The following is a 23,393-nucleotide window of genomic DNA, read 5'->3' as shown; positions in this document are numbered from 1 at the left end:
TTCTGTTCCCTGGGTCTGTGGGTTTGAGGAACCCACAATTTGTTTTCTTGCTCATTTAGCTGGCTCATTCACAAAGTGAATGCATTCACATCCTGAGAGCCTCTCTATGCAAGCATCGTGACTGGTCCCTGCCATCTTGATGGCCTACCTTCTCACCAGCTGCCATGTTTAGGGATGTTTGCCTTTTGGACCTTTGCAAGAACTGGACCTCAGCCTCACTTCCACCAGGAGGCAAGGAGACCTCATAATGCCCAGGGGCTTTTATCCACTGCTGCCGGCTGGCTTTCGCTTCCCTCCTCCTTTCTCAAGTGGTTGTGCCCTCATCTTATCCCCAAATTGCTGTGCTACCATAGTCAAGTGGAGGGAAAGAACCTTTTCAATAACAATACAATTGATAGCCTGCCTACCAAGTACCAGGCGCTTCCTACTATATGTGCATAAGAATACCTCGGATGTTCACGTCTTTCAAAGGGAGACCTTCCTGCCTTCCTGCTGCTCATTTAATAGGTAGGATAAGGAGCTTAGGAAACCCAAGTGCTTTCTTGGTGGCGCCACAGGGCTAATGAGCAGCAGAGCTCACAATTAAGCCTAGACTTTTCTGCTTCCCTACTTCTGATCTTTCCACCCCACCATTGTTTCTCAAATTTGGCTGTAATTACTCAGGAAGCTTAAAAAAGCCTGATGCCTTGTTCTTATTAGTAGCTTGGGAGTGTGGCTTTTAAAAAAGTGCCCAGGCAAGTCTAATGAGCAGCCAAGGTGGGGAACCAATACGCCACGCCATGCCGCTTTGCTGCGTCTGCACTGGCTACAGTTGGTGGCGACGGTGATGTGTGGTCTAAGCCATGTGCGCATATAGCCATGCGATTCGATGGCAGGTTTTCCTTTCTTTTTAAAAATAATTTTATTGGGGCTCACACAGCTCTTATCACAATCCACACATACATCAATTGTGTAAAGCGCACTTATACATTCGTTGCCCTCATCATTCTCAAAACTCCCTTTCCGCTTGGGTTCCTGGAATCAGCTCCTCATTTTCCTTTTCCCCCTCCTCCTCCCTCCCCGCTCCCCACTCCCTCATGAACCCTTGCTAATTTATAAATCATTATTTTATCTTCTTTGTAGCCAGGGATCTTTGGCCCTCCCTGTTGCCCACTCTGCCTCCCCAGTAAGCCCACTACTCCTCCCAGTGTTGTACCTATTCCATTATTTCAAAACATTGCCGACTGTTTAATCAGCCGCCGGGGTTTTGTATCTTACCAGGGACTCACTGATAGGTGGTTGGAGTTTGTTCACATCAGCTGCTCTCATTGTGGACATAAGAGAGGAGTCTTATAAACACACTGAGCACACTCACTGGTCTCCAGAGTGTTGCTGCTTGACCCCGGGGTTTTGTGTCTTACCAGGGACTCACTGATAGGTGGTTGGAGTTTGTTCACATCAGCTGCTCTCATTGTGGACATAAGAGAGGAGTCTTATAAACACACTGAGCACACTCACTGGTCTCCAGAGTGTTGCTGCTTGACTTGGACACATTGCAAGTGTGGCCTGGGCTGGCCTTCCACGCTTCTACAGCCCGCCCTTGCTCTGTAGTCCCCCAGCGCGTGACTGGTGCTGCCCAGAAGGGGTGTGTTGCCCAACTGGTTAGAACACACACACACACACACACACACACATTCTGTTAAGCAAGGTCATTTCCCCTCCTCATTGGACAAGTAAGGCAGCTGGAGCAAGGCTAAGTAGAAAGACCATGCAAATGAATGGCTACAGAACGCAAGATTCCTGCCTCCCACTGTGGTTCCTATTCCATTGCATCAAAAGAGCGAGTCTCAAAGCAGGACTCCATGGAAACTCTTGGTGATTATACCCTCTTTCCCGGTTACCTTGCTACAGGGGCAAGCACTGGGGTACTTTGGAAGCCATGTTCTATCCCCGGAAAAACCAGGGCGTTTCGAAAGCCTCATGGAAAAGGTCCATGATCATTTCTTTTAATTTCCCATGAACTCTTTGGGGCCCCCTTCCCGCAGACTTCTAGAGACTAGGGTGTTTATTGGCTCTCCCGGTGCAGCCACGATGGTCCTGACATGTCTGGGCTCATCTTGACTTGCTCAGATGAAGGGAACCCACCTGGGCTGCCACTTGGACACTTCTGAGTCTTCCCTACCCTTGCTCACTTCCCCTTGCCCACCCATCAAGTCAATTCTGACTCACAGCGACCCTGTAGAACTGCCCCTGTGGGTTTCCCAGACCATTAACTCTTCCTGGGTGTAAAGAGCCCGGTCTTTTTCCTGTAAAGTCCATCCCTTAGTATGTATTCGCTGCCCTCACTGACTGAACAGTGAGTCTGTGCCAGGCCCTGGTCTGGGCACCGGGAATACAGGAAGGAAACACTGATTCTGTGTCACAGAGACACACTCTCTTAGTTCTAGGCTGCACATCTTTACCCTTGAAGGAAGCAGAAAGCATCCCCTTTCTGCGGCATGGCCTGCAGTTTCCACCCTGCGGTTCACAGCCCTGCGTGCATCCCATCATGTCACCCGGGCACCTTAGTGGGCACAACCCCCGGGTGTAAGTGAAGCGCCTCGATGCCCAGGCCTCCTGCAGGCCCCGCTCTAGACTCACTAGTTCAGATTCTTGGGGCACAGGTTGGGTTTGGGGGCCCTCCTTCTATGGATCCCCGCACCTGACAACCTAGCTCCCAGGACAAGCACCAGTCCTCTTCAAGCCTCCCACTGTAGCCACTTCTCAAATGAAACCTCAAGATCTCTTTGGGGGCGGGGGATGACTTGGGTTTGGAAGATATGCCTCCTAGAGGTTGGTGAGTGCCTCGCCTGTTGTCTGCTCTTCAAGTGGTAAGAGCGGGGCACAGCGCCTCCTCTGGCCACGTGGCCTTATGGTTCTTACAGAGAAGTGGGTTGTTCACAGGGTGGGTGGTAGGGTATGGCGTGGACAGTGGAGTGAAATGGAAAGCGATTGCCTTCCGGGGAGCGGCTACCCTGCAGAGCCTCTGGTCAGACACTCTCTGCTTCAGAAACCAAAACAGGTTCCGTAGAAGGACCCATGACACCCAAGTGGCCCTCCATACGCAGCCTCCACCTCTGGGAATCGGGGTTCCGCTTTGGACACCCATGCTTTGTCAGCGTCACTACACCCTCTCAGAACATGTTTACTTTGTTTTTGCGGCTTGGAGAGCATGTTCTTTAACGGGATTTTGTAAGGAACCCGTTAGCAATCCAGTCGTTCAGTAGGAGTGGTTTTTTCCCTATTGGCTGTGTGCTTTCTGAAGACACAGCAGTGCGGGGCCTTGGGACTGCCTCTCACCTGTGTCTTGGAACAGAAACGAGATCCTGTCTTTGAAAGAGTGTTGAATCACCTCGTGCTCCCCACTGGTTCTGCAAGGGTGGCCCCCCAGAGCGAGTGCATCCGCACCACCTGCGAGCTTGTTAGCCGTGCCAATCTTGGGGTCCCTCATCAGGTTACTGCATTTTTAGCAAACCCAGAAGATGCTAGACTGCACTGTGTGCCTCCGGAGGAAATCCACCTCGACTCTAGCCACGTGAGATGGCCTGGGACACAGAAGAAGTGGCAGCCTTGTCACAGACCTCAGGTGGGGTGGGTGAGATCATTTAAAAGGTTCAGCATTCTGCCTGAAGCCAGACTCTGTGTGCGTGTGTGTGTGAGCATGTGCGTGTGTGTCCAGCATCTTCGCACAGCTTGAGTCTCTGAGTGCACATGGTGTGTCGCTCGACACGCTCTGCGAAAGCAATCTTCCCGTGCTCCTCCGGTTAGGCGAAGCCCTCCTGACCTCATTTCTCTGTGCGCTGAAGCCAGAAGTCCGGGGGCATCAATTGGTTGAAAGCCAGGCAATCCATAATATGATATTTTCCCTCCACCTGCGCCATCCTGCTGACTTTCTTGAGTTACCTATTAAATGAAAATAAAACATGATTTCTTGATAGGTTTGAAGCTTCGTGACTTCTTGGTGGAAAATGAAACCTTCTCGGGATTCCTGCACCACAACCTGTCTCTGCCCAGGCCGACCGTGCACAGGGTGATGGGGGCTGCTGTCAGCCTCCACAAGGTAGGCACCCCTCCCGCCGCCTCAGCGGGCCGACTGATGGCCATTGTGTCGCTGGAGCAGAGGGAGCGAGACAGACACAGCCCTGTCCCCGCAGTGGTGGAAGAAGAGGTTACTACCTCGCATTCCCTATCACCTAATTTACTTCTCTGCTCAAGCTGGCCCTTGTCAAACCGTTCTGGGTGTGTGGAATATTCAGCTGGTTGACATAAAACTGATTTTCTGCCCATTAGTGGATATTTGTGATGACTTTGCCCTCAAAGGGTTACATTTGACATTATTTTTTACCCTTATTTTTCCAGTAGGTCACAATTTTGAATCGCAGGAATGGATATGCCTTGAGATTTAGAAGAGAGGTGTTAAGGATCTTAACATTTCTTTTAAATAGGGACCAAATAATAATATTTTTTAAAACATGAAAACAATATTTGAGATGAGGAAGTAATTCTAGTATTTGATTCATGTAGTGTTTACATAGGCTCTGTGTCTTTCCATTCACAGAACATGTCCTCTGGTGACATTGGTCATCCTACAGAGCCTGTGCAGTAGGTAGCGGACACAGGTTATTGATTTCCAGAGAAGCTTCTCAAGTTTCTTCTCTGGCAGGAAGGAAGGGCTGCCACCCCACCCTCGCCATGTCTGCATATTAGTTTGTTTTCATAATAAGCAGACATGGAAATGGTTATGCCTGAAAATATGGCCTTTGCTTCACACGATCTAGAGAGTTTTAAAAATTAGAAAAATGTGCTCACTGCTTGCCCTTATGAAACCAGGAAAGTATGTCTCATGTTTACCAATTGTGTGGCTGTGAGATGGGCCAACGACAACAGGCTTTTTATAAAGAAATCATTGCGCTGAGCGAGATTCCCAAAGCTGCCTGCCTGGTTTCGGTCCCATCTGCTCCCCTGAAAATAAGGGGAATCCTCAGTGGGGAGGGAAGGAGCTCTGGTGGCAGAGTGGGCCAAGAGTTGGACACCTAAGCACAAGGTCCTTGGCACAATGGCAGTGAGTAAGCGGGGAGGTGGTCCTTGCGTGGCCAAGGAGTCTTGTGGTCAGTGTTCTGAACTGTCAATGCTGAAGGAAGGCTGATCGCTTGGCAGCAAGAGCTAGAGAAAGGAGTCAAGTTGAAGGATGCCTGAGTATTTGGCAGTAGGTGGAAATCTAATGGAAACCACGACAGGCCAAATGCCCTGGGGCACGTAAAGTGATTCATTCCAAAATCTGAAATTACTTGAAATAGTTCTTATGCAGCAGTTAAGTAGCAACACCTACACATAAATAGCAGAAATATTTTCATAGTTTGGCCCACTCCCAGCTTAAGAGGTCATAGTGTCCACAATAATGAGGGTATTATTGTTTCTGTAATAAAAATTGTTTTAGGTAGCCAGATACGAGATCTTCCAAGGTGAGAAAATAATTGGGTTCCGGACTTCCCCTTTAAGGAGCACAAGAGTGTGAGAGGTGGATGAATCAAACACATCATCGAGGTTTGAAATGTCCTTGCTGTACCAGCAAGTTCAGTAAAGGGACACTGTACATTGGCTAATCATGGCGATTTCCATTCTAAGATCTTCAGAAGTGTCCTGGTGTAAAGAATCCCAAAGGGCTTTGAGGACCTAGTTTTCCATCTTTGCAATCCTATTTTGTTTCTCTCTCTCTCTCTTGATGAAATGCTTCCAGGTGTTTTTGCATGGATACCAGTTACATCTGGCCAATCTGTGCAATGGATCGAAATTAGGAGAGGTGGTTCAACTCAGTGACCAGGAAGTTGCCAAGCTTTGCAGCCTGCCAAGGGAGAGACTGGATGCAGCTGAGAGAATCCTTCGCTCCAACATGGACATCCTGAAGCCGATCCTAGTGAGTAGACTTGCGTGGAGAAGCCTCAGACTGTGTGCTTTGGGAGTGTGAGTATTTTCCGTGGACAGCTTGCTTTTGTTTTTGTAGTCACGGGACTGGTTGAGTGATTGAGACATGATTTAATTCAATATTCTTAAAACTTCTTTCAGTTTTTGGGGGGTGGCTCTAGCGTCAAGTCTAAAATGTCTTATGCTTGTGTCAATCAGAGAAAATGTGTGTGTGTGTTACCTAGATCTTCATTAAAAGTCAGAGTTCATTTGAATAAAGAGTTATCCTGATAACAAAAAGAAGGCTCAAAAATCAATGATGGGGATAAAAATCCCAACAGGAACAGGGACACTGTGGGCTGTTACTCAGGAAAAACTCTGCACTTCGTCTAAGTGGGACCTCACCAATGATAGAGAAGTATTCAAAGAAACAAAGTCTTAACCAAAGTTTGATCAGCTTAGGAAACAAAAGTTTAGAGAAGCAGGCCACGAGACGGGACACATCTTAACCAGAGAAGGTGGAAAAGCAGGAGCACTTGGGTCATGGGAGGGCTGTTCCCGAAAAGGGGTATTTCTCAGGGGTTCCTGAGAACTCTGGTGAAATGGCCCTAACTGGCCTTCCAATAGTATCATTTAACAATCAGTGTTCTGGCTAGGAAGTTCCCTGAAAGGCAGGAAGGAAAAGAGTCCTGGAGGAAATATTTGCTTGGATAGAAATGTTCCTCATTGTAGGAAAAGACATTTGGAATCCTCTGGGACTTTATGCAGCGTAATTTCTTTACAGAGCAACTATGTCTTCCAATGCTGTTTCTGGATCTCATGACTAGATTATCCCTGAGAATGTGGCCTAAGTTTTATTCTCTTGACTACACTTTATAGTCTTCATTGACCCTCAAGAGCTTCTTGTATCCCGCTCCACTCTGATACGGACCATTTGCAGCTTCTGTCTGCGGCGAAGGGGGCAGTGAGACTATCTGTGAGTGCGTGGGTGCTGCCAGGGGGGTGTGCATGGTGAGCATGGCCACCGGTGCGAGAGGCGTAGGCCTAATGCTTTTGGCTTTTTAGCTCCAGAAATATTTTCTCTTTCAATTAAAAAAAAAAAGCAGTTGCTTTGTTCAGTGACTAGTGATTTTATGAGTTAATACTTTTCCATTTATAGTTTCAAGTGAGATGTAGTTCGGTCTGCAGCCCGAGGTAATGGACCTAAACGGTGAGATCAGTGTGATGACACAGTCCTTGTGAAATGCAGAGGATTGGAGGTGGCAAAGGGCAGGCCACTTCCTTGGGCTGGATTGGCTGGATTCATGACTGAGCTTCACTTAAGGGCGGAAGTTCTCACCCTTTCTTCTCAAAGGCTCAAGGGTTGGAAAGATGATGTGTGTTTGGAGATGATAGGCAAATTTATTCTGATGTTCATTCATTTTCTCTCACGTTTCACGACTCATTAGACACCTATTGTGTGCTCAACCCAGTAAAATCCCACAAATCACATAATGACTGAATCACACTCCAAGTAGAGTATTAATAAATAGCTCTGTAATCGAGCAACCGACAGCTCAGGTTTCTGCTTGGAAATCTTTGGCTGGGAAGAGGAAGCACAGCGGGGTGAGTGGAAACGCGCCTTTCCATGCCACCTTGTGTGGTGGGCAGTGTGCCTTGGGCCCCGCAGGTTCACCGCCAGACCTGTTGGAGGTGATGGTTACTTGTCTTCCTTCACATCTGTTGGGGTGTGGAATACCTCAGATTCTGCTCCTGCTGAGAGATTTCTCTCTAGAGAGCCAGAAAATAGGGTTCCAGAATTAGGAATGTTAGTGGATTTGGATTGTTGCATGTAAATGTGATTTAAGGATGAAGTGACTTCTAAGCATTTAAAAGTGTAATTCTCAAGGGTTCATGAGGGAGGGGAGGGCGGGGAGGAAGGAGAAAAATGAGGAGCTGATACCAAGGGCTCAAGCAGAAAGCAAATATTTTGAGAATGTACAAATGTGTTCGACACGATGGATGGATGTATGGATTGTGATAAGAGTTGTAGGAGCCCCCGATAAAATGATTTTAAACAAAATGTAATTCTTAAACTTTGACATAAGCAGAGCCTTAGTAGGAGGACTGGGGCTGACATTTCATTCACATTAAGCAGCCTTTTCTCCTGTTGCTTGGTTGAAATTTCAACATTTGTGATGGTAGACAGGTGTGACACATGAAACCACTGCACACAGCCTATTGATTGTTCCAAGAACTGTAACAGAAGCAGCAGCATCCTGGGGAGAGAAACTTGTCAATAGGTGTTTCCATACCAAGTCTCGTTCTAAGAGAGACGCATTTGTCTCTGCATTATTTTGGGGATAGTGTTTCACTTTTTTCAGCTAAAGGTATAGTCTGACCCTTTCTCTGGGGCCTTTCTTAGTCACCTCTGGATAACAGAAAAGGCAGTGCCTGGGTTATGAAAAATCTGATTCCTGGACAGGTCTTGCTGGCCCTTTAATGAAGGGCCTTGAACCAGTTCTGTCATGGCCCCCAAAACAGGAACAGACTTTAAGTTTTACAATGTGAGTGATTTGTCAAAGTGAGCAGACCGGGAAAATTACTGGCCGAGCCCCTAGAAGGAGAGACCCCGAAGCGGTGTGGTGAACTCCCCAAGGAGCCTGATATGGGGCTCCAGTGCCTACGGTCTGTAAGTGAGGTGCCCTTATCTTTGAATGGGGATAAAGAAAAGCTTTGAAGATTAAATACATACACTCAAAAAATAACCCTTAGGAGACAAAAAGTTTCCCCACCCACGCTTTCCAGGAATAGATGGAGCGGACGGTGGCTCTGAACCACAAACCAGTCCAACACTCCCCTGACAGCACGAGTGGGGTTTAATTAATTCAACTCAATAAAACAAAAATCCAAACTCACTGTCATCGAGTCGTTGTTGACTCACTGACCACCCTGTGGGTTTCTGAGACTGTAGCTGTTTCCTGAAGCAGAAAGCCCAGCTTTCTCCCAAGGACCTGCTGGTGGTTTTGAACTTCTGACCCATGGGGATCACACCCCAATGCATAACTAGTACTCCATCATTATGCCCCTGTTTCAGCTGACCCACAAATTTGACTTCAGGGTGCAGGAATGGAGTTTGTTAATCGCTGAGCGCTGTGTCTATTTTGAACACACGGGGAAATTGTGGCAGAGTGGAAAGGGCATGGATCGGGAGTCAGCTGAATCTGGGTTCGTGTTCCGACTCAGCAGTTTATTGACTGTGATTTTGGATAAACTTTTAAGCTCCTGAAAATCTTAGTTCCTGATTATATACAGTTAAGAACTATAATCTACACTCTGAAGAGCCTAGTTTGGGGCCTGGCACATGTTTGATACTCAATAAACAGAAGTAATAATTTAATTGATATGGGTAATGTAAATTATATGCTGAAAACCGTTATTTGCAAGACCGAAGTTTTCTTCTGGGTACCCGTGTTAGGAATCGTAGTTGTACCAAGCAGCCTGGTCCTGAAGAACATGTCCCTGAACAGCTACATTTGCTCACATAGAGCCAGGGCCTGTCACTCTGTAACCGCCGTGAAAATGAACACTGGGGTTTCCGGATGTTATTGCATCTTTCAAGTTCTCTGGGATTAATGGCGGTTTCCATTAAGCACTCCCTGTTTTTCCCGTTAAAAAGCTAGGCATTAATATAAAAGTGCTCGGTGATTATTGTGCCTGTGTTGTAGGAGCGATAGTTCACTGCAGTCCTCACACCGATGGCTTGTTATGAGTGCAGGGATAGGCCGATGCATACAATTCTCTCTCTCTCGAAAAACAGCTGGATTCTGAAGGGAGGCTCGCTTACTTGGTGCTCATAGTATTTGTTGAAAGAATGGCCTCGCGCAGGAGGTCAGGGCCCTGTGGCGATGACCTCTACTGTCTCCCTGCCCAGCGGGGTGCACTTGGCTGCACTAGCTGGTTCAGCAGTGGACCCACTGTCCTGAAGTACACACGCCTCAGACCGAGGTCGCCCTGCAGAGCTTTCATAGCAGATCAGCTGATTTGGGCCAGAGGAATGATCTTGTTTCTGTCCTCAACATACTGCATATGATCAGCTTTGAAGAGCATGGATGTGTTAGTTCATACAGCTGTAGGTCAGGGGTCAGGATACGATGGAGTCCACTTGATGAGGCTGAAATCCAGGGGGGGGGGTGAGATCATTCCCAGAGGCTGTCAAAGTGTTACTGATAACTCAGTTCCTTGTGGCCCTAGGGCTAAGGTCGCACTTTCCTTGCAGGCTGTCAACTGGGGGTTGACCTTGGCTCCTAGAGGCTTCTTGCCTGACTTCTCTACTGCAATTGTTGGTCCCATTCTTCCCAAGCTTCACAGCTCTCCGGCTTCAACTTCAAGACAGATCTTTGCAGCTTTTCCCTCTGCCAGGAGGGCTCTTGTGAGTAGACTGGCCTCTGTGGATAATCCCAGACGATGTCCCTCTTTCGACATCGCTGTGAGTCAGCGTCACTCAACAGCAGTGGGTTTTTGAAAACTGTAATTGCATTTACAAAGGCCATTTTCACCCTGTAAGTTATACTATACTTGTCACAAAATCCAGGGATCCGGATGTGGACCTCTGTGGGGGGCGGGAGGCCCGCCGCACAACTGTCTTGATTGGAAGATACATCTCCCATGTCTTTGGAATGTTTCCTTGTGATCTTTGTTTCTCAGTGAGTCCTCTTCAGGCCTTTTCATTTCCTTGCCCATATTCTAGCAGCATGCTCATCCTCTGTAAAGCAGCTCACACTCTCTAAGAAAGACTACTCAGCAGGGTATTTAATGCACAAGCCAAAGCCTTGACTTTGGAAGGATAGTGTTTCTGCATAAGCCGTATCTCTGGCCCATGCTACCAAAGGAAGACCGGAGACATTCAGTCAACAAAAGCAACATATTTACTACGGACACTGATTCAACTGTGCACGAGGAAGACCAGATGTACGTGGAGCTTTCATTGCAGTGGGTACCGAGAACATACTTGAAATGATGAAGTTGGAGATTTGAGGGATTCTTAGGGGGTTCCAGACATCTCAGATGGCCTCTCAAGCCAACAGTATTTGACCACAGCTATGAGTTGAAGTAGAATGTTAGGGGGGTCAAGGGGGTTGGACTCAAGCACACGTCTTTGTTCCCCAACATCACAGTGATGAGAGAACACTGTTCCATCCTTGAGGAGGAAAGGTCAGGCTTGTACAGATTTACTAACAACTTGGATCCTGCCCAGCCTTGGGGTTAGATGTTCTTGACCTCTGATACCTTCAGCCTGAAAGAGAAAGTTCTGTCTGTGGTGTAGCATGTTCCTGCAAAGGTGGAACTCAGTTCGTGAGGCTGCAGTGAAGTGAGCGTGCCTTGATGTCCCCGGAAGACCAGCGATCTCACAGCTGGACTGTGTGTTGATCTGAGGCGCAAACGAACAAGGGATGAGCAAAATCATCCTTGTGATGTAAATCTCATGGGAAGGAGCCAGTGATTGCTTCTGGGCGGTGATGGTCTTTGTACCTGGTACATGACTCCCTTGTTTTCAGTTTGAACTGAAGCACATTATTCCGAGACTCGAGCCTGAGTTTCTTGGGTAAAGTCAAAGCCAAGCCAAGACTTTCCTCCACTTGAGGGTGCTTAAGGAAAGTGTGAATTGACCTAGTGAATGCTCTGTAACATGCATCCATGGGAAGAACACCAAAGGGTACATGATATTAAAAATACTACTCAAATGTTTACACACCAGAACTCACTTCATATAGTAGTCAAGGTCCTGAAAAACTTGAGTGTGGATAAGAATTTTGTACATTGAAGAGAGTTTTCAGCGATTTTTAATTTCACTGATATTTTGCCTCTTACTTTTATTTGACTGTGATTGCAATGCATCCGTAATACTATCTTCCAGCCTCCTTTTTATAGAGTACACAGAGACTTAACTTCTCTAGTCAGAGGATGTTTATGGGGCCCTGGCTTGTACTGTACACTGGGCTGGGAGGAGACGCTGAGCAAGGTACAGATTCCGATGCATTTCATTTCTGAGAGGAGGAGAAGGATGGCAAGAGCCATCCTCCTGAGCACAATGAAGACTCAGCAGGGCCTTGGAACCCAGGCTTTGAGGCAAGAAAGCAGTTTGTGAGTTGGGACCTAAAGAATAGAAGTTAGCCAGTAAAGATCCAGAAGAAGAGTGCTCAGGCCGAAGACGTGCCATCTGCAGGTGTGGTGGTGCGAGAGAAGGTAGCATTTGGAGGACCCGTGTGTGAGGAGGTGGTTCAGAGTGCAGTGGATGTAGCCGTGGGAAGACTGATGAGGGAGAGATGGTAAGGCATGGCTGGAGCGGTAGGTGAAGGTCAGAGGAAACGTTCATGACCTTGGTATGCTATTGGGCTTCATCCTCAGCGGAAAGGGCACCATTGAGGGGTCCCAGGGAGCAAATAGCTTGATGAGGCAAATACAAAATGTAGTTAAAGTGTTTCTGTCAAGGCTTTTGACCTCTCACCCATGTATGTGTGAATACTTTTGAAACTAGACTTCAACCATCCTCTCTCTCTCTCTCTCTCTCTCTCTCTCTCTCTCTCTCTCTCTCTCTCTCTTTCTCTCCCTCTCTCCCTCCTCACACATTCTTTTGCATTGAGCATCTAGTTACTATGTAGGGTCCCTGGGCAGCATCAATGGTAACCTGCTTGGGGCTAACCTGAAGGTGAGAGGTTTAGTTCAGCAGAGCTGCCTTTGAAGAACGGTCCAGAGATCTCTTCTTGAAAGAATCAGTCATTGAAAACCCCATGAAGCACAATTTTATTCCGACACTCCAGAGGTCAAATAATTGAATTGAATCCAAATAATTCAAAAAAATTTCAAATAATTGAATTTAATTGAATTCAAGTGATTAAAAAAATTCAAATAAATTGAATTTGACTTGACAGCACCTGGCTTTCGTGTCTTACCTGCCGAGAACTGTCATAAGGCACTGAGCCCAAATAGAACACCTACTCAAACAGTAAGACCCAATTGACTTGGCTGGGCGTTTGCCTTTCTTCTTCTTCTTCACCACATTGTTAGTCTTTTACCTTTACCTGTTAAGACAGTGAGCTCAGAAAGGCTCATTCCTACGACCCTGCTAGGATGGAGTACAATGATCTTTGTCATTTGGGAGCCATTGGTCCAAAGTGCAGGCTTTGAGAATGCTGTTATATTTTGATTAGCACATTGTGTCAAACCGGGTGGAAGCATGTGTGCAATATAATAAGCATCTGTGTCTTTCCCCCGAATGATCCTACAGCACTCAGTTATGCCCTAAAAATACAGAATAATACGGGATTCCGGTTAGCATAGTACAGGAAGTTCAGTCCTTCATTGCAGCCTTGATTTCCCCTGCTTCTCTCCCTGTTCCTTATCCTTTACAGTGTACAGGGAACCCATTTGCTTCTGTGCTCAGTGGGGACCTAGATGAGTTCCTGCCAAAGGTATTTTTTTCGGGGGGGCTGGAAAAATAGTAGGGCTTCTAAGTTGTGGATTGTTTACTGCAGCTCTTTGGGAAGAAAGCTCTGGCAGGCTTTGCCTGCCTTTGTCAAGGAAGAATGAGAAAGAAACCAGCGTTCATAAGAGGTGCAGGCACATGGTTCACAGCCTTCATTGTGTGGCCGGTTCCAAGGCACGAGTTATTTCCTTGGGTTAAATTTTCTCAAGAAAGTTAGACATCCTTTAGCGCTGATGGACATGCATGCCAGTAAACATTCTTTCTACTCTCTCCTCCTTTGAGGTAAAGAGAAGATTATGGAATAGTTAAGAGATATAAAAAATACAGAGACTAGCACGAAGAACACCCCTACACAATCATTTGTCATCATGTTATACTTGCTTTTTTCCCTTGAAGAAACTAAACTCGATAGATGCAGTTGATGCCTCCTGAACATCCATATCACTTTCCTAAGGTAACGCCAACACCGCCCTGAGGTTGACTGTTTCCATCCGCTACCAAATGTACTTACGTCTCCTTGTAGATAAGATGTAGTGTGGGTTTGGGTGCATTCGCTTGGTGTAAGGATAAACAATGATTGGACACGTGTCTTTTTCTCTGAACGGGTTGTTTTTGTGATTTATTAAGTCGCTCTAGGTGGCCCCTGATTCATCTTAACTGAAATGCAATTCCATTTATTATTAAGTTGTTAAAAAGGCCATTTTTCCAATCCTTTGCCCACCCCCAAATCCCATACTGTTTACAGTGTCTTTAGATAGACACCTTTTCACCTTAACAAGTTGAATAAAAAAAAAACTTGCCCATGGATTGTTCTCCATGCAAGGCTGCCTGCAGTCAGCCTCATAAGGATCTAGCGGAATACAGTGTTCAAAGAAAGCCCTCTCTCTCAGACAGGTGCTGACTTGAGTGAAGGGAGCCTAGGGATCTTCAGAGGGAGAAGAAAAATGAGGGTGAAGGGTGGGGCAGAGCTTGAAAGGGGTTGGTGAGTGTGGTCTGAATGAGTGCAGAGTCTGTCTGAAATGGGAACCCCGCAGCTACTGGAAATTTAAAAAAATCATTAATAAAATAGAAAAAGAAAACTTTTCATCTGCCACACAACTGTGAGTGGGAATTTTGGGACTTAGCTGATATTAAGTTTTAAGAGCAAATCAGGTATCAGGTAACACGAGTTTTTTTTTTAATAGAACCTTTAGACATGTGCTCAGGAATGTTCATGACAAGGTTGTGTGGATATAATGATGATCGTGGAGATCCTAGATTGAACGTGTGGATGTGCAGTGATTTATTTATTTTTAACAGAAGAAACAGCCCAGGCTGCTATTTCTCAGTGGTGATAACAAATTTCGTCTGCTCCCAGCAGCTTTCAGGTTTATTTTCCTGTATTCTTCAGTATAACTCTATTAACAGTCTTGCATAAGAGAAATGTCAAGGTAGCTTTCTCTAGACTTTCGGGATAATGTAGTTTTAAATATATATTTATATGTCTAGATAAGGGCAATCATTTAAGTACTAATAATTCTTATCTGAAGGAAACACATGCAGATACACAGAATAATTGCATCATCTTCTCTTTGGGTTCAGGGAAATTGCTTCTTTTTTCAACTCAAGACTGAGCGGCTTTAATCACCTTGTTTACTTCCAGTAGATCCTGGATGTACACTGGAACTCCAAAGCAAAAGCATCCCATGTTTTCTCATTCCAGGCAGAACTCAACACCACATCTCTCTTCCTGAGCAAGGAGCTGGCTGAAGGCACTAAAACTCTGCTACATAGTCTTGGGACTCTGGCCCAGGAGGTAAGTGGTGTCTTTGGGCATGAGAAGGAAGAGCCTCTACCATCAGTTTCCTCCTCTTGCAGTTGCGCTAAATCAGAGACAACCAGCCATTTGGGCACCAAAGAAGCAGTGTTGATTTGAATATCAGATACAATGGAAAAGCAATTTTAGAAGCATGAGGGATCCGAGTCACGGATCTATCTTGGTTTCCTTACTTTCCACACAAAGAAACCGAGATCTGCACCTCGCAAAGCTAATAGGGGCTACAGGCCAGATATCGAGCCTCAGACTTTCTCCCATTATTTCTTTCTCCTCTAGATAATGGCACGTCCTCCATCTTCACCCACTCCTGCCGTGTTCTTACTGATTCTCTGCAGCCAGCCTCTACTCCGCATTTCCTCCTCAATCACCCTTTCACCTAAACATTGGGGGAAGTCACCTGGTGGTTGTGATCAGTGAGCTGGCTAATGAGGTTCAACCTGGGGAATAGAGTCTCGGGGGAACATTAGGTTGACTTTGTCTTTCAGACCCGTGTGAACACACCTATTAGAATCTTCTTTGTGGCGGGGTCTGAGGTGCCTGCAAAGTCAGGTAACCTTTCCTCTGCCTCTCGGCCAGCCTGCAGTCTGCCTTTCTGAGTCTGAGCCTTGCTATAAAGTCGGCTTGGAAAGCAGTCACTGTGCGCGGCGTCAGTGGGCACGGAGCAGAGCCAGGGACTCAGGTTCAGGAAACAATGCAGGCTTTTTAATGTATAGGACCTATGACAGGAATTCCACGCGGGGGGATTTTCCCTCAGCTTTGGGCCAGACGTTCTTCCAGTTGCATTTGTAACTCACCTTCTTTGGGGGTGGTGGTAGGAGTTTTTCATATACCCAAATGGACAGGATGTTTTTGATGGGATGCAAGAATAGTAGAAAGTATTTGGAAAAGACAGAACTCACAGAGGCGAAACACCCTTGACATTTCAGCACTTTTCTTTCTGGTATCTTCTTTCTTTCCATTCTGTTCTCGTGCCTGTGACTTCAGAGGCTTGGCTTCTGGGTCTCCCCTTTCAGTTGGAGAAGCCTTCTTCCCGCCTGCCATTTGGTGGTCCAGGTTTGCATGCTGGTGACCCTGCCCAAGATGGACACACTGGGTCAACTGGGCTCCTTCCAGGAGGAGGAAAGAGAAACAGACACTGACTGCACGTGGAGAAGACAGCTCTGTCTCTCCAGTGTGAAACGCTCCCCGTCCCTGCTTGCTGAAAGGGGTGTGCTCTGGCAGGTCACCTCGCAGCCTCCCGCCCTCTCCCCTTGTCCGCCTTTCATTTCTGGCCTTAGAGAAAGCGAAGCAGGCATTGTAACCGAGGAGGCTGCTTCTCAGCCCGGGGGTCTGGCTGCATCTGTTTCCTCTTAGATCACCGGGCCTGCCTTTTGTGTGGGGTTAAAAAAATATAATTGCAAGTGTGTCATAGCCCCATTGCTGATGTGGCAGGAACGCTTCAGCTGCGCAGTATACATTTTCCTTGGCAGCTGCTTCCTCATGCCCTGCTTGCCCCCTAGTCCAGGGCAAGCAAGGACTACCCGCTCATCTCAGTGGAACCACCCGCCATCAACTGCCCACCTTGCTGTATCGTGGGGGATAATAGATAAACAGGAAACGATAATGAATAGGCTTGTTATCCCGTCCATGTTTGGCAAGTGAGTTGGCTGTTTCGACCCAAACACAAGCTGGTCTGGTTCAGGCAATTTCACACTGTTTTCCTGCATAGTGCAGCTATGAATGGAATTGTGCCCGTTTTACCAAGGGCACTTAGGTTCAGAAAACGGTAAGCATTTTGCCCACAGTCACTCAGGACTGTTGTGTGTCAAGGCCCATGATTTCGCTGCCCACATCTGTTCGACCGCTTACCTAGCATGAAAAGGAGACCCTGCCAAGAAAGAAGGAAGCGAGGGCCTGCCAGTGGTGTGGAAAGGGCAGAGGAAGTGCACCTTAGACAGAGTGGGGAGCAGGACAGGGAGCTGGTGTGAGGGAGAGTGATGGGGTGCTAAGCCGAGTGATTGAGGATGCTTTCTTTAATAAGGGGGGGTAATCAGGGACCTGAAGAAATGAAGACATGAACATGGTCAGAGAAGGGCGTTTCAAGCAAGAAGAGACGGGGGCTACCGGACTCTTAAGGAAGGGGGCTAGAGTGGCCACCCCAAGTGAACAAGCGAGAGAGGGTGGTCAGAGATGAGGCCAGAGAGGGGATTGGGGTTTATGCTGAGCAAGATGGGAAGCCGGCCGGCTGAGGGTTTGGTCATCATGTGGCCTAGAACTTTCTCCACAGTTGGCACTCGGGCTGTTGAGTTGAGAAGAGAGACGAGGGGGAAGGGTGGGACCATGATAAGAAGTGAGAACATCAGTTGGGAAGTCATTGTAGTGCGGGTCTTCCCAGGTGGTGGGAACCTGCAGCGGCAGTTCAAGGAATACAGGGATTTATTCATGATTTACTCTGAAGAGCTTGACAGTAAGAGCCGCTGGGCCCAGAGCCCGCCCAGGAGCTGGAGTGCAGATGCGAATGAGGCAGAGCCCCTCCATGGATGCTCTCTGCGTATAAGTCACCTGGCCTGGCCGCCTGGCTCCACAGGCTCCGCCTCCCCCAGTTCAGGCATCCTCGGGGCTTAGAAAACGTTGTGTGATTTGCTCCTCACCACGCTGTTGGAGCATCGTCATCGTGATGAGAAAGTGGGTCTGGTAACTAACGGGACCCTAGCAGAGATTCCAATTCTGCCCTCCTGCTTTAATGCTTTCTCATTAGCCACACTTAATTGAGACCAGTGGCGGGGGACTTCACACACAGCTCCTTCTCTCAGGGGATCGAGGGCGCCTGACTTCCCACGCTGACGTTTGGAAGATGTTTCAGAAATGAGTTTGAGCAAACCAGGTTGTGAACGGTTGCTGATGTCATCATGTGCAGCCAGACAGAGCTGTTCGGAGAAAGAATGCTCTTCTATAAACCAGAAGATAGCCTTCCCCTCCCCGCCTCCCAGATAAACTCATCTCCCAGGGGCTGCTCCTTGCTAGACTCTGCTTCTCAAAATCGACAGTGCATGGAAATCAGCTGGACCGATTGTTCCAATGCCTATGCGGATTGTGCAGGTCTGCAGTGTGGCTTCTGGATGTTCATTTCAAACAGGCTCCCATGTGATGCTGCTGCTGCTGCTCCCTGGACCGTACAAGGTTCTAGAGAACCTGTCACATGGCTTTGAGGAGCCGGCATCAGACAAGTTATGTTCTGGGATGTGACTTTTGTGAGATCAAATAAATAAGCTATTTCTTTCTCTTCCTTGTCCCCACCCCTTGCCTCTCTCCCCGCCCTCCCTCTCCGCTCCCTCCCATCCCTGGCACCAGCTGTTCAGCATGCGGAGCTGGAGCGACATGCGGCGGGAGGTGATATATCTGACCAACGTGAACAGCTCCAGCTCTTCCACCCAGATTTACCAAGCAGTGTCCCGAATTGTCTGTGGTCACCCCGAGGGTGGGGGACTGAAGATCAAGTCCCTCAACTGGTATGAGGACAACAACTACAAAGCCCTCTTTGGGGGCAATGGCACCGAGGAAGATGCTGGCACCTTCTATGACAATTCTACGAGTGAGTGTCTGTCCGGACCCAATCCCTGGCCACACCCCACCTTACAGCTAGACGCAGCTCCGTGTCACCTCTTCAGGAAGGTTAGCCGTAGGACTTCATGCTTGCTCTTATCAAGCTCTGTGGTGGCATTGGATGTATGCGTGTCTCTCTGCCCACCAGATTCCGAACCCCTGGAAGAAAGAGTCTTTCTCTGTTTAGCCGATTGTCCCCTGTGGTTGAAAGGTGCCTGCTGCATCTTCAGGGTGCATGGGAATGTTCACTAAAGGATTGGATGCTTGGAAAACACTCTTCTTGGTTTATAGGGTATAAGCCGTGGGCCCCAGAATCACAGGGGATGAGATGGTGATCTTTTCGAAGGTATTACTATTACAACCATTGAGGCAATAAGCTTTATAATAAAAATATATTTCAGGTATTGAAAATAAACCTTTCGGGACATCCAAGACGTTCTGTGTTATATTGATCTCCTTTAGCTCTTAGGATAAGCTACAGAGAAGGTTTGGAGAGCCATACTGTATAGGAACAAAGAAGTTAAGTGACTTGAGCAAAGTCACACCATGGCTAATCAGCAAGTACTGGGATCTGATCTAGATCCGCCCGGCTCCATTTTCCTAGGGGAGCAGACTGAGGCTCAGAGAGGTGAAGTCACTCACTAGTAAGTAAGTGATAGGGTTGGAAATCAAACCCAGGACTCTGTATCTGGCTCCAAAGCCCCGTGTGTGTTCCCCTTCCTGTGTGGCATTCCTGTGAACACCTGTATGAGTACATGTACTTTCCTTCCCCTCGGCAGCCCCTTACTGCAATGATTTGATGAAGAATTTGGAGTCCAGTCCGCTTTCCCGAATTATCTGGAAAGCTCTCAAGCCTCTGCTCGTGGGGAAGATCCTGTACACACCTGACACTCCAGTCACGAGGCAGGTTATGGCTGAGGTAAGATGCCTGGCCCCACGGCACCGCTCTTGTAATCCTCTCAGGATTAGGGACAAAGAAGTAAAGGCGGCTGCAGGTGGAAGATTGCCAGCCATGCCCGTGGCTCTGCTGGGGTTGTCACCCAGTGAGAACCTGGAGTATTTGGATCAGAGCTGACAGCAGAGAGTCATCTCCTGGCTCGTGCGTTTGAGCCGTAGTTGCGAGCAGCAATTCTTGGGGCTGCAGGGGCTCTGCGGCAGGGCTCTGTTATCTTTCCATGAAGGGGACGAATTCTTCTCTCTCTTCTTCGGCCCCTTTCTCCCCACCCGTCTCCAGGTGAACAAGACCTTCCAGGAACTGGCTGTGTTCCATGATCTGGAAGGCATGTGGGAAGAGCTCAGCCCCAAGATCTGGACCTTCATGGAGAGCAGCCAGGAAATGGACCTGGTCCGGGTGAGTGTTCCCCAGTCAGTTTCCATCTCTTCCCCGGATGCAACTGATAAGAATACCTGAGATGTAACCTATCTAGACATATTGAATCTGGGGCGCAGCTCCAGACACAGGGTGCCGCCTTTCCGGAGGCTTAGCTTACGGTGCACGGGCGGCACCCTTTTGTGCGCAGCGGCAGCAGTGTCTTGTCTCTGGTGCTCAACTCTCTGCAGCCTCAGGAAACTAGTGAGGCCTGGGGCTTGGCCACACCAGGGTTTGGTGAGCACTGGCTAGTGCCGACCGACTTTCACTTTGGGCTCCAGCCGTTGGGCCACTCCCAGCATCTTGTTCATTCATCCCCTGTCTCAGTTTCAGCCTGTGGTTCCAGGGGTCACCGATGGGCATGAACAGAACCACAATGATTGTGAGGATGGCGTAGGTCCGGGCGGTGCTTTGTCCCGCTGTCCGTAGTTCCTTCTCACTAGGAGTAGGAACTGATTTGTTGGCACCTAACGACCACAGGAGGTCTTGCCCCGAGGTGTGGCACACGAGCCTGGTCTCAGTGTGCAGGCCGCTCGGGGCCTGCTGCTCCCCGGGGCAGCACATGGGCACTGAGCAGGCATCGCCATGTGAAGGCGGAGGCAGGTCTACAGAAAGAGGCCCTCTGGCAAGCCTCGGTCCACACATCCGACACCCATCTTGTAGATAACTTCGTTATGAAAACAGCTCAAAAGTAGATGTCAAGCTTCTTCATCTTTTACTTCACTTCTTCATCTTTTACGGCGCTGTCCTTGCTGTCACTGATGGCAGCTGACCTGTGAGGGGCTCAAAGCCATGTTCCCTGGTTTCTTCTTCTTCGGCACTCAGCAGAGCGAGACGAGGCAGTCTGCCTGGACCCACGGGGGCTGTCAGGTATCCGCCGTAACTTGTTGCATGGGCACCCGCAGCCAGGGTGGTGCCCAGGGCACATGCCGTGCCTGCCTCATGTCACACAGGCCTCTGTGTGGAGGGGACCCGTGTGTAGTGTCTCAGTGCCACTGAAAGGGATGAGTGCTCTGGAGACAATGGGATTCCAGGGGAGGAGTGTGAGCCTGAGTCGTGTTGAAGCGCACCATCCCTGCCGTGGGCCGAGTCACAGAAGCGGTGGACGTTTGCCTTGGCCCCTGGTGAGGACAGCCTCTTCCTTCTATCTGCTGTCATGAAGAACCAGGAGAGGGGATGTTTTTGTGTGTTTGTTTTCCTTATTGACACCTCACCGATCAGAGTGACAGTTAGGATTGGGAGCACGAACATTCCTGAGATGGAGGGAAGTCCCTCCGTCCCCCAGGAGAGAGGTTACTGAAGAAGATGGCTCTCGTTCTGTGGCACATATGCAGAATTCTTAAAATTGGGGTCGGTCATAAAAAGGACTTTGGTATGTCAAACATGAACAAAAAAATTAGAAGGGGGGTACAGGATTATTGAATAATTAAATAGGAGAATTATATCTTCTGCCTTTAAGTGTAGGCTCCAACCTCTTCTTTCTTCTTGGGTTTGCATGGTGCACCATAGCTAGTGTTACAGACAAAGGTGTGCTCTTGGGCGTCTTCTTTGTGTTTTAAATAATTTTATTTGGGCCTCATACAACTCTTATCACCATCCATACATCTGTCCCTTGTGTCAAGCACTTTTGTACATTTGTTTCCCTCATCATCCTCAAAACATTTGCTTTCTACTTGAGCCCTTGGTATCAGCTCCTCGTTTTTCCCACTCCCTCCCCGCTCCCCTGTCCCCCATGAACCCTTGAGAATTCATAAATTCTTGATGATTCTTTCTTTGGAACTTGTTTTGATCAGGCTTGGACAGTTCTCTCTGCCTGGGTCTCAGGGGATGACACGGGGAATGGCCTTGTGTTGTTGGCTTGTGGGCACAGAGATGCTTCCCTGGTCTCAGCTTGAGGGTTTACGCAGGACACTCCCGTTGCCCAGTGCTCTCCACTCTCACGGGAAGGCCTTGGTAAGACTGGCATTGGCATTCTCGAAGCCTCCTGCTGGGAGGTCTCGGGATGTGGGAGAGGAAATGTAGGCGCTGGGTTCTAAGAAAAAGTCAGAGCGCATGTTTGGAGGGTCCAGTGCCCCGCTGAGGACCTTTGTCTTTAAGCTGTGGGGGTCCGGAGACACTTTGAAGTAGGGGAGACGGAGACCCATGATGCTGATATGAAGACGACTGGAGGAAGGGAGAGAGGGAAGTCAGAGACCAGGAGGAAGGCTACCCAAGTGAGAGACACAGGTCTGAGCCGGGACACTGGTCAAGGCATCAGACAGGAGGTGAAGCCGGAGACTGCTTGACAGGGCGGAGTGAGCGAAGGGGCCAGCGAGGATGACTCCTGATTTCTGATTGGGTAGATGGAGGGGATGCCCAGAAGGCCAAAGGAAAGTGGCACCTAGAGGGCAGGAGCAGGTGGTCAGGCTGGGGACCCAGACTAGGGAAGGCCCACACCCTCCCACAGCCTTCTGTGCTCTATCACGTGGGCGCGTTTACCTCCATAGGCTTGTGGTTCTCAGTCCTTGGCACCCTGCAGCCTTGTTGCTGGCACGTGAGGAGATTCCAGAAGGTTCTGCGGTGGCCCCTCCTTTCCCTCTGCTGTCACTGACTCTGTACGCGTGGCATCACAACGCTGACCCAGGCCACGTTTCCCTCTGTCCAGTCGCAGTGCCCACCAACAGCCACCTGCTCTATCTTCTGAATGGTGCTTGGCCCTCATGTCAGACCAAGCTTTCCCTCTGGCTGCTGCCCCCAGGCGTTGCCTGCGTGTCCTGGTCCCCTAGAATGACCCCGCGGTCAGTGTCCTCTTTGGCCATATTGCTTTAGTGCCACTCGGGCCAAACGAGGTCGCTCCTTGGTCGGCACATTTCTCTTTGCTTTTATTTGTTCTTTTGCAGTATTTAGAGAAAATAGTGTCAGAATTGCTAACCCTCCTTCCCGTGAGAAACACTTTTCGTAAGGTACAGTTTGGTAGTGATTACATGAACAAAAATGCATACACAATCATACTGATGGCAGTCTAAATTGTTGCTCCCCATTAGAAAGCAATTTGGGATGAAAATTTCAGGAACCATAAAAAACCGTACTTCTCTTTCTTGTACAACCCACCCCCCAGGGATGGGTCCTCCAGAAGTAATTTTAAATAAGTCATTACATGAATGGAAATGTTATTACTGTGATAATTGTTATTGTGAGAAACTGGAAAATATGTGAAAGTTTAGCTCTGTGGATTGGTTAATGAAATTATAATACATACCATT

The 23,393-nt window shown here is 48.3% G+C and overlaps 1 protein-coding gene across 2 annotated transcripts in view; it reads left to right on the top strand.

Moving 5' to 3' along the window:
• ABCA1 (ATP binding cassette subfamily A member 1) overlaps window positions 1–23,393 on the top strand; it is a 127,950-nt gene that overhangs the window by 53,768 nt on the left and 50,789 nt on the right. For both annotated transcript variants that reach the window (XM_075560258.1, XM_075560259.1), the window contains exons 6-11: window positions 3,957–4,078; window positions 5,756–5,932; window positions 15,087–15,179; window positions 18,531–18,771; window positions 19,562–19,701; window positions 20,017–20,133. In XM_075560258.1, coding sequence (XP_075416373.1) covers window positions 3,957–4,078; window positions 5,756–5,932; window positions 15,087–15,179; window positions 18,531–18,771; window positions 19,562–19,701; window positions 20,017–20,133 — 890 coding nt within the window. The remainder of the gene's footprint in view (window positions 1–3,956; window positions 4,079–5,755; window positions 5,933–15,086; window positions 15,180–18,530; window positions 18,772–19,561; window positions 19,702–20,016; window positions 20,134–23,393) is intronic.

This window comes from Tenrec ecaudatus, chromosome 10, assembly GCF_050624435.1.
Source record: "Tenrec ecaudatus isolate mTenEca1 chromosome 10, mTenEca1.hap1, whole genome shotgun sequence".
In the NCBI taxonomy this organism is placed as follows: domain Eukaryota; kingdom Metazoa; phylum Chordata; class Mammalia; order Afrosoricida; family Tenrecidae; genus Tenrec; species Tenrec ecaudatus.
Note: the sequence above shows the minus strand (reverse complement) of the source record. Positions and strands in the feature narration are given on the sequence as shown.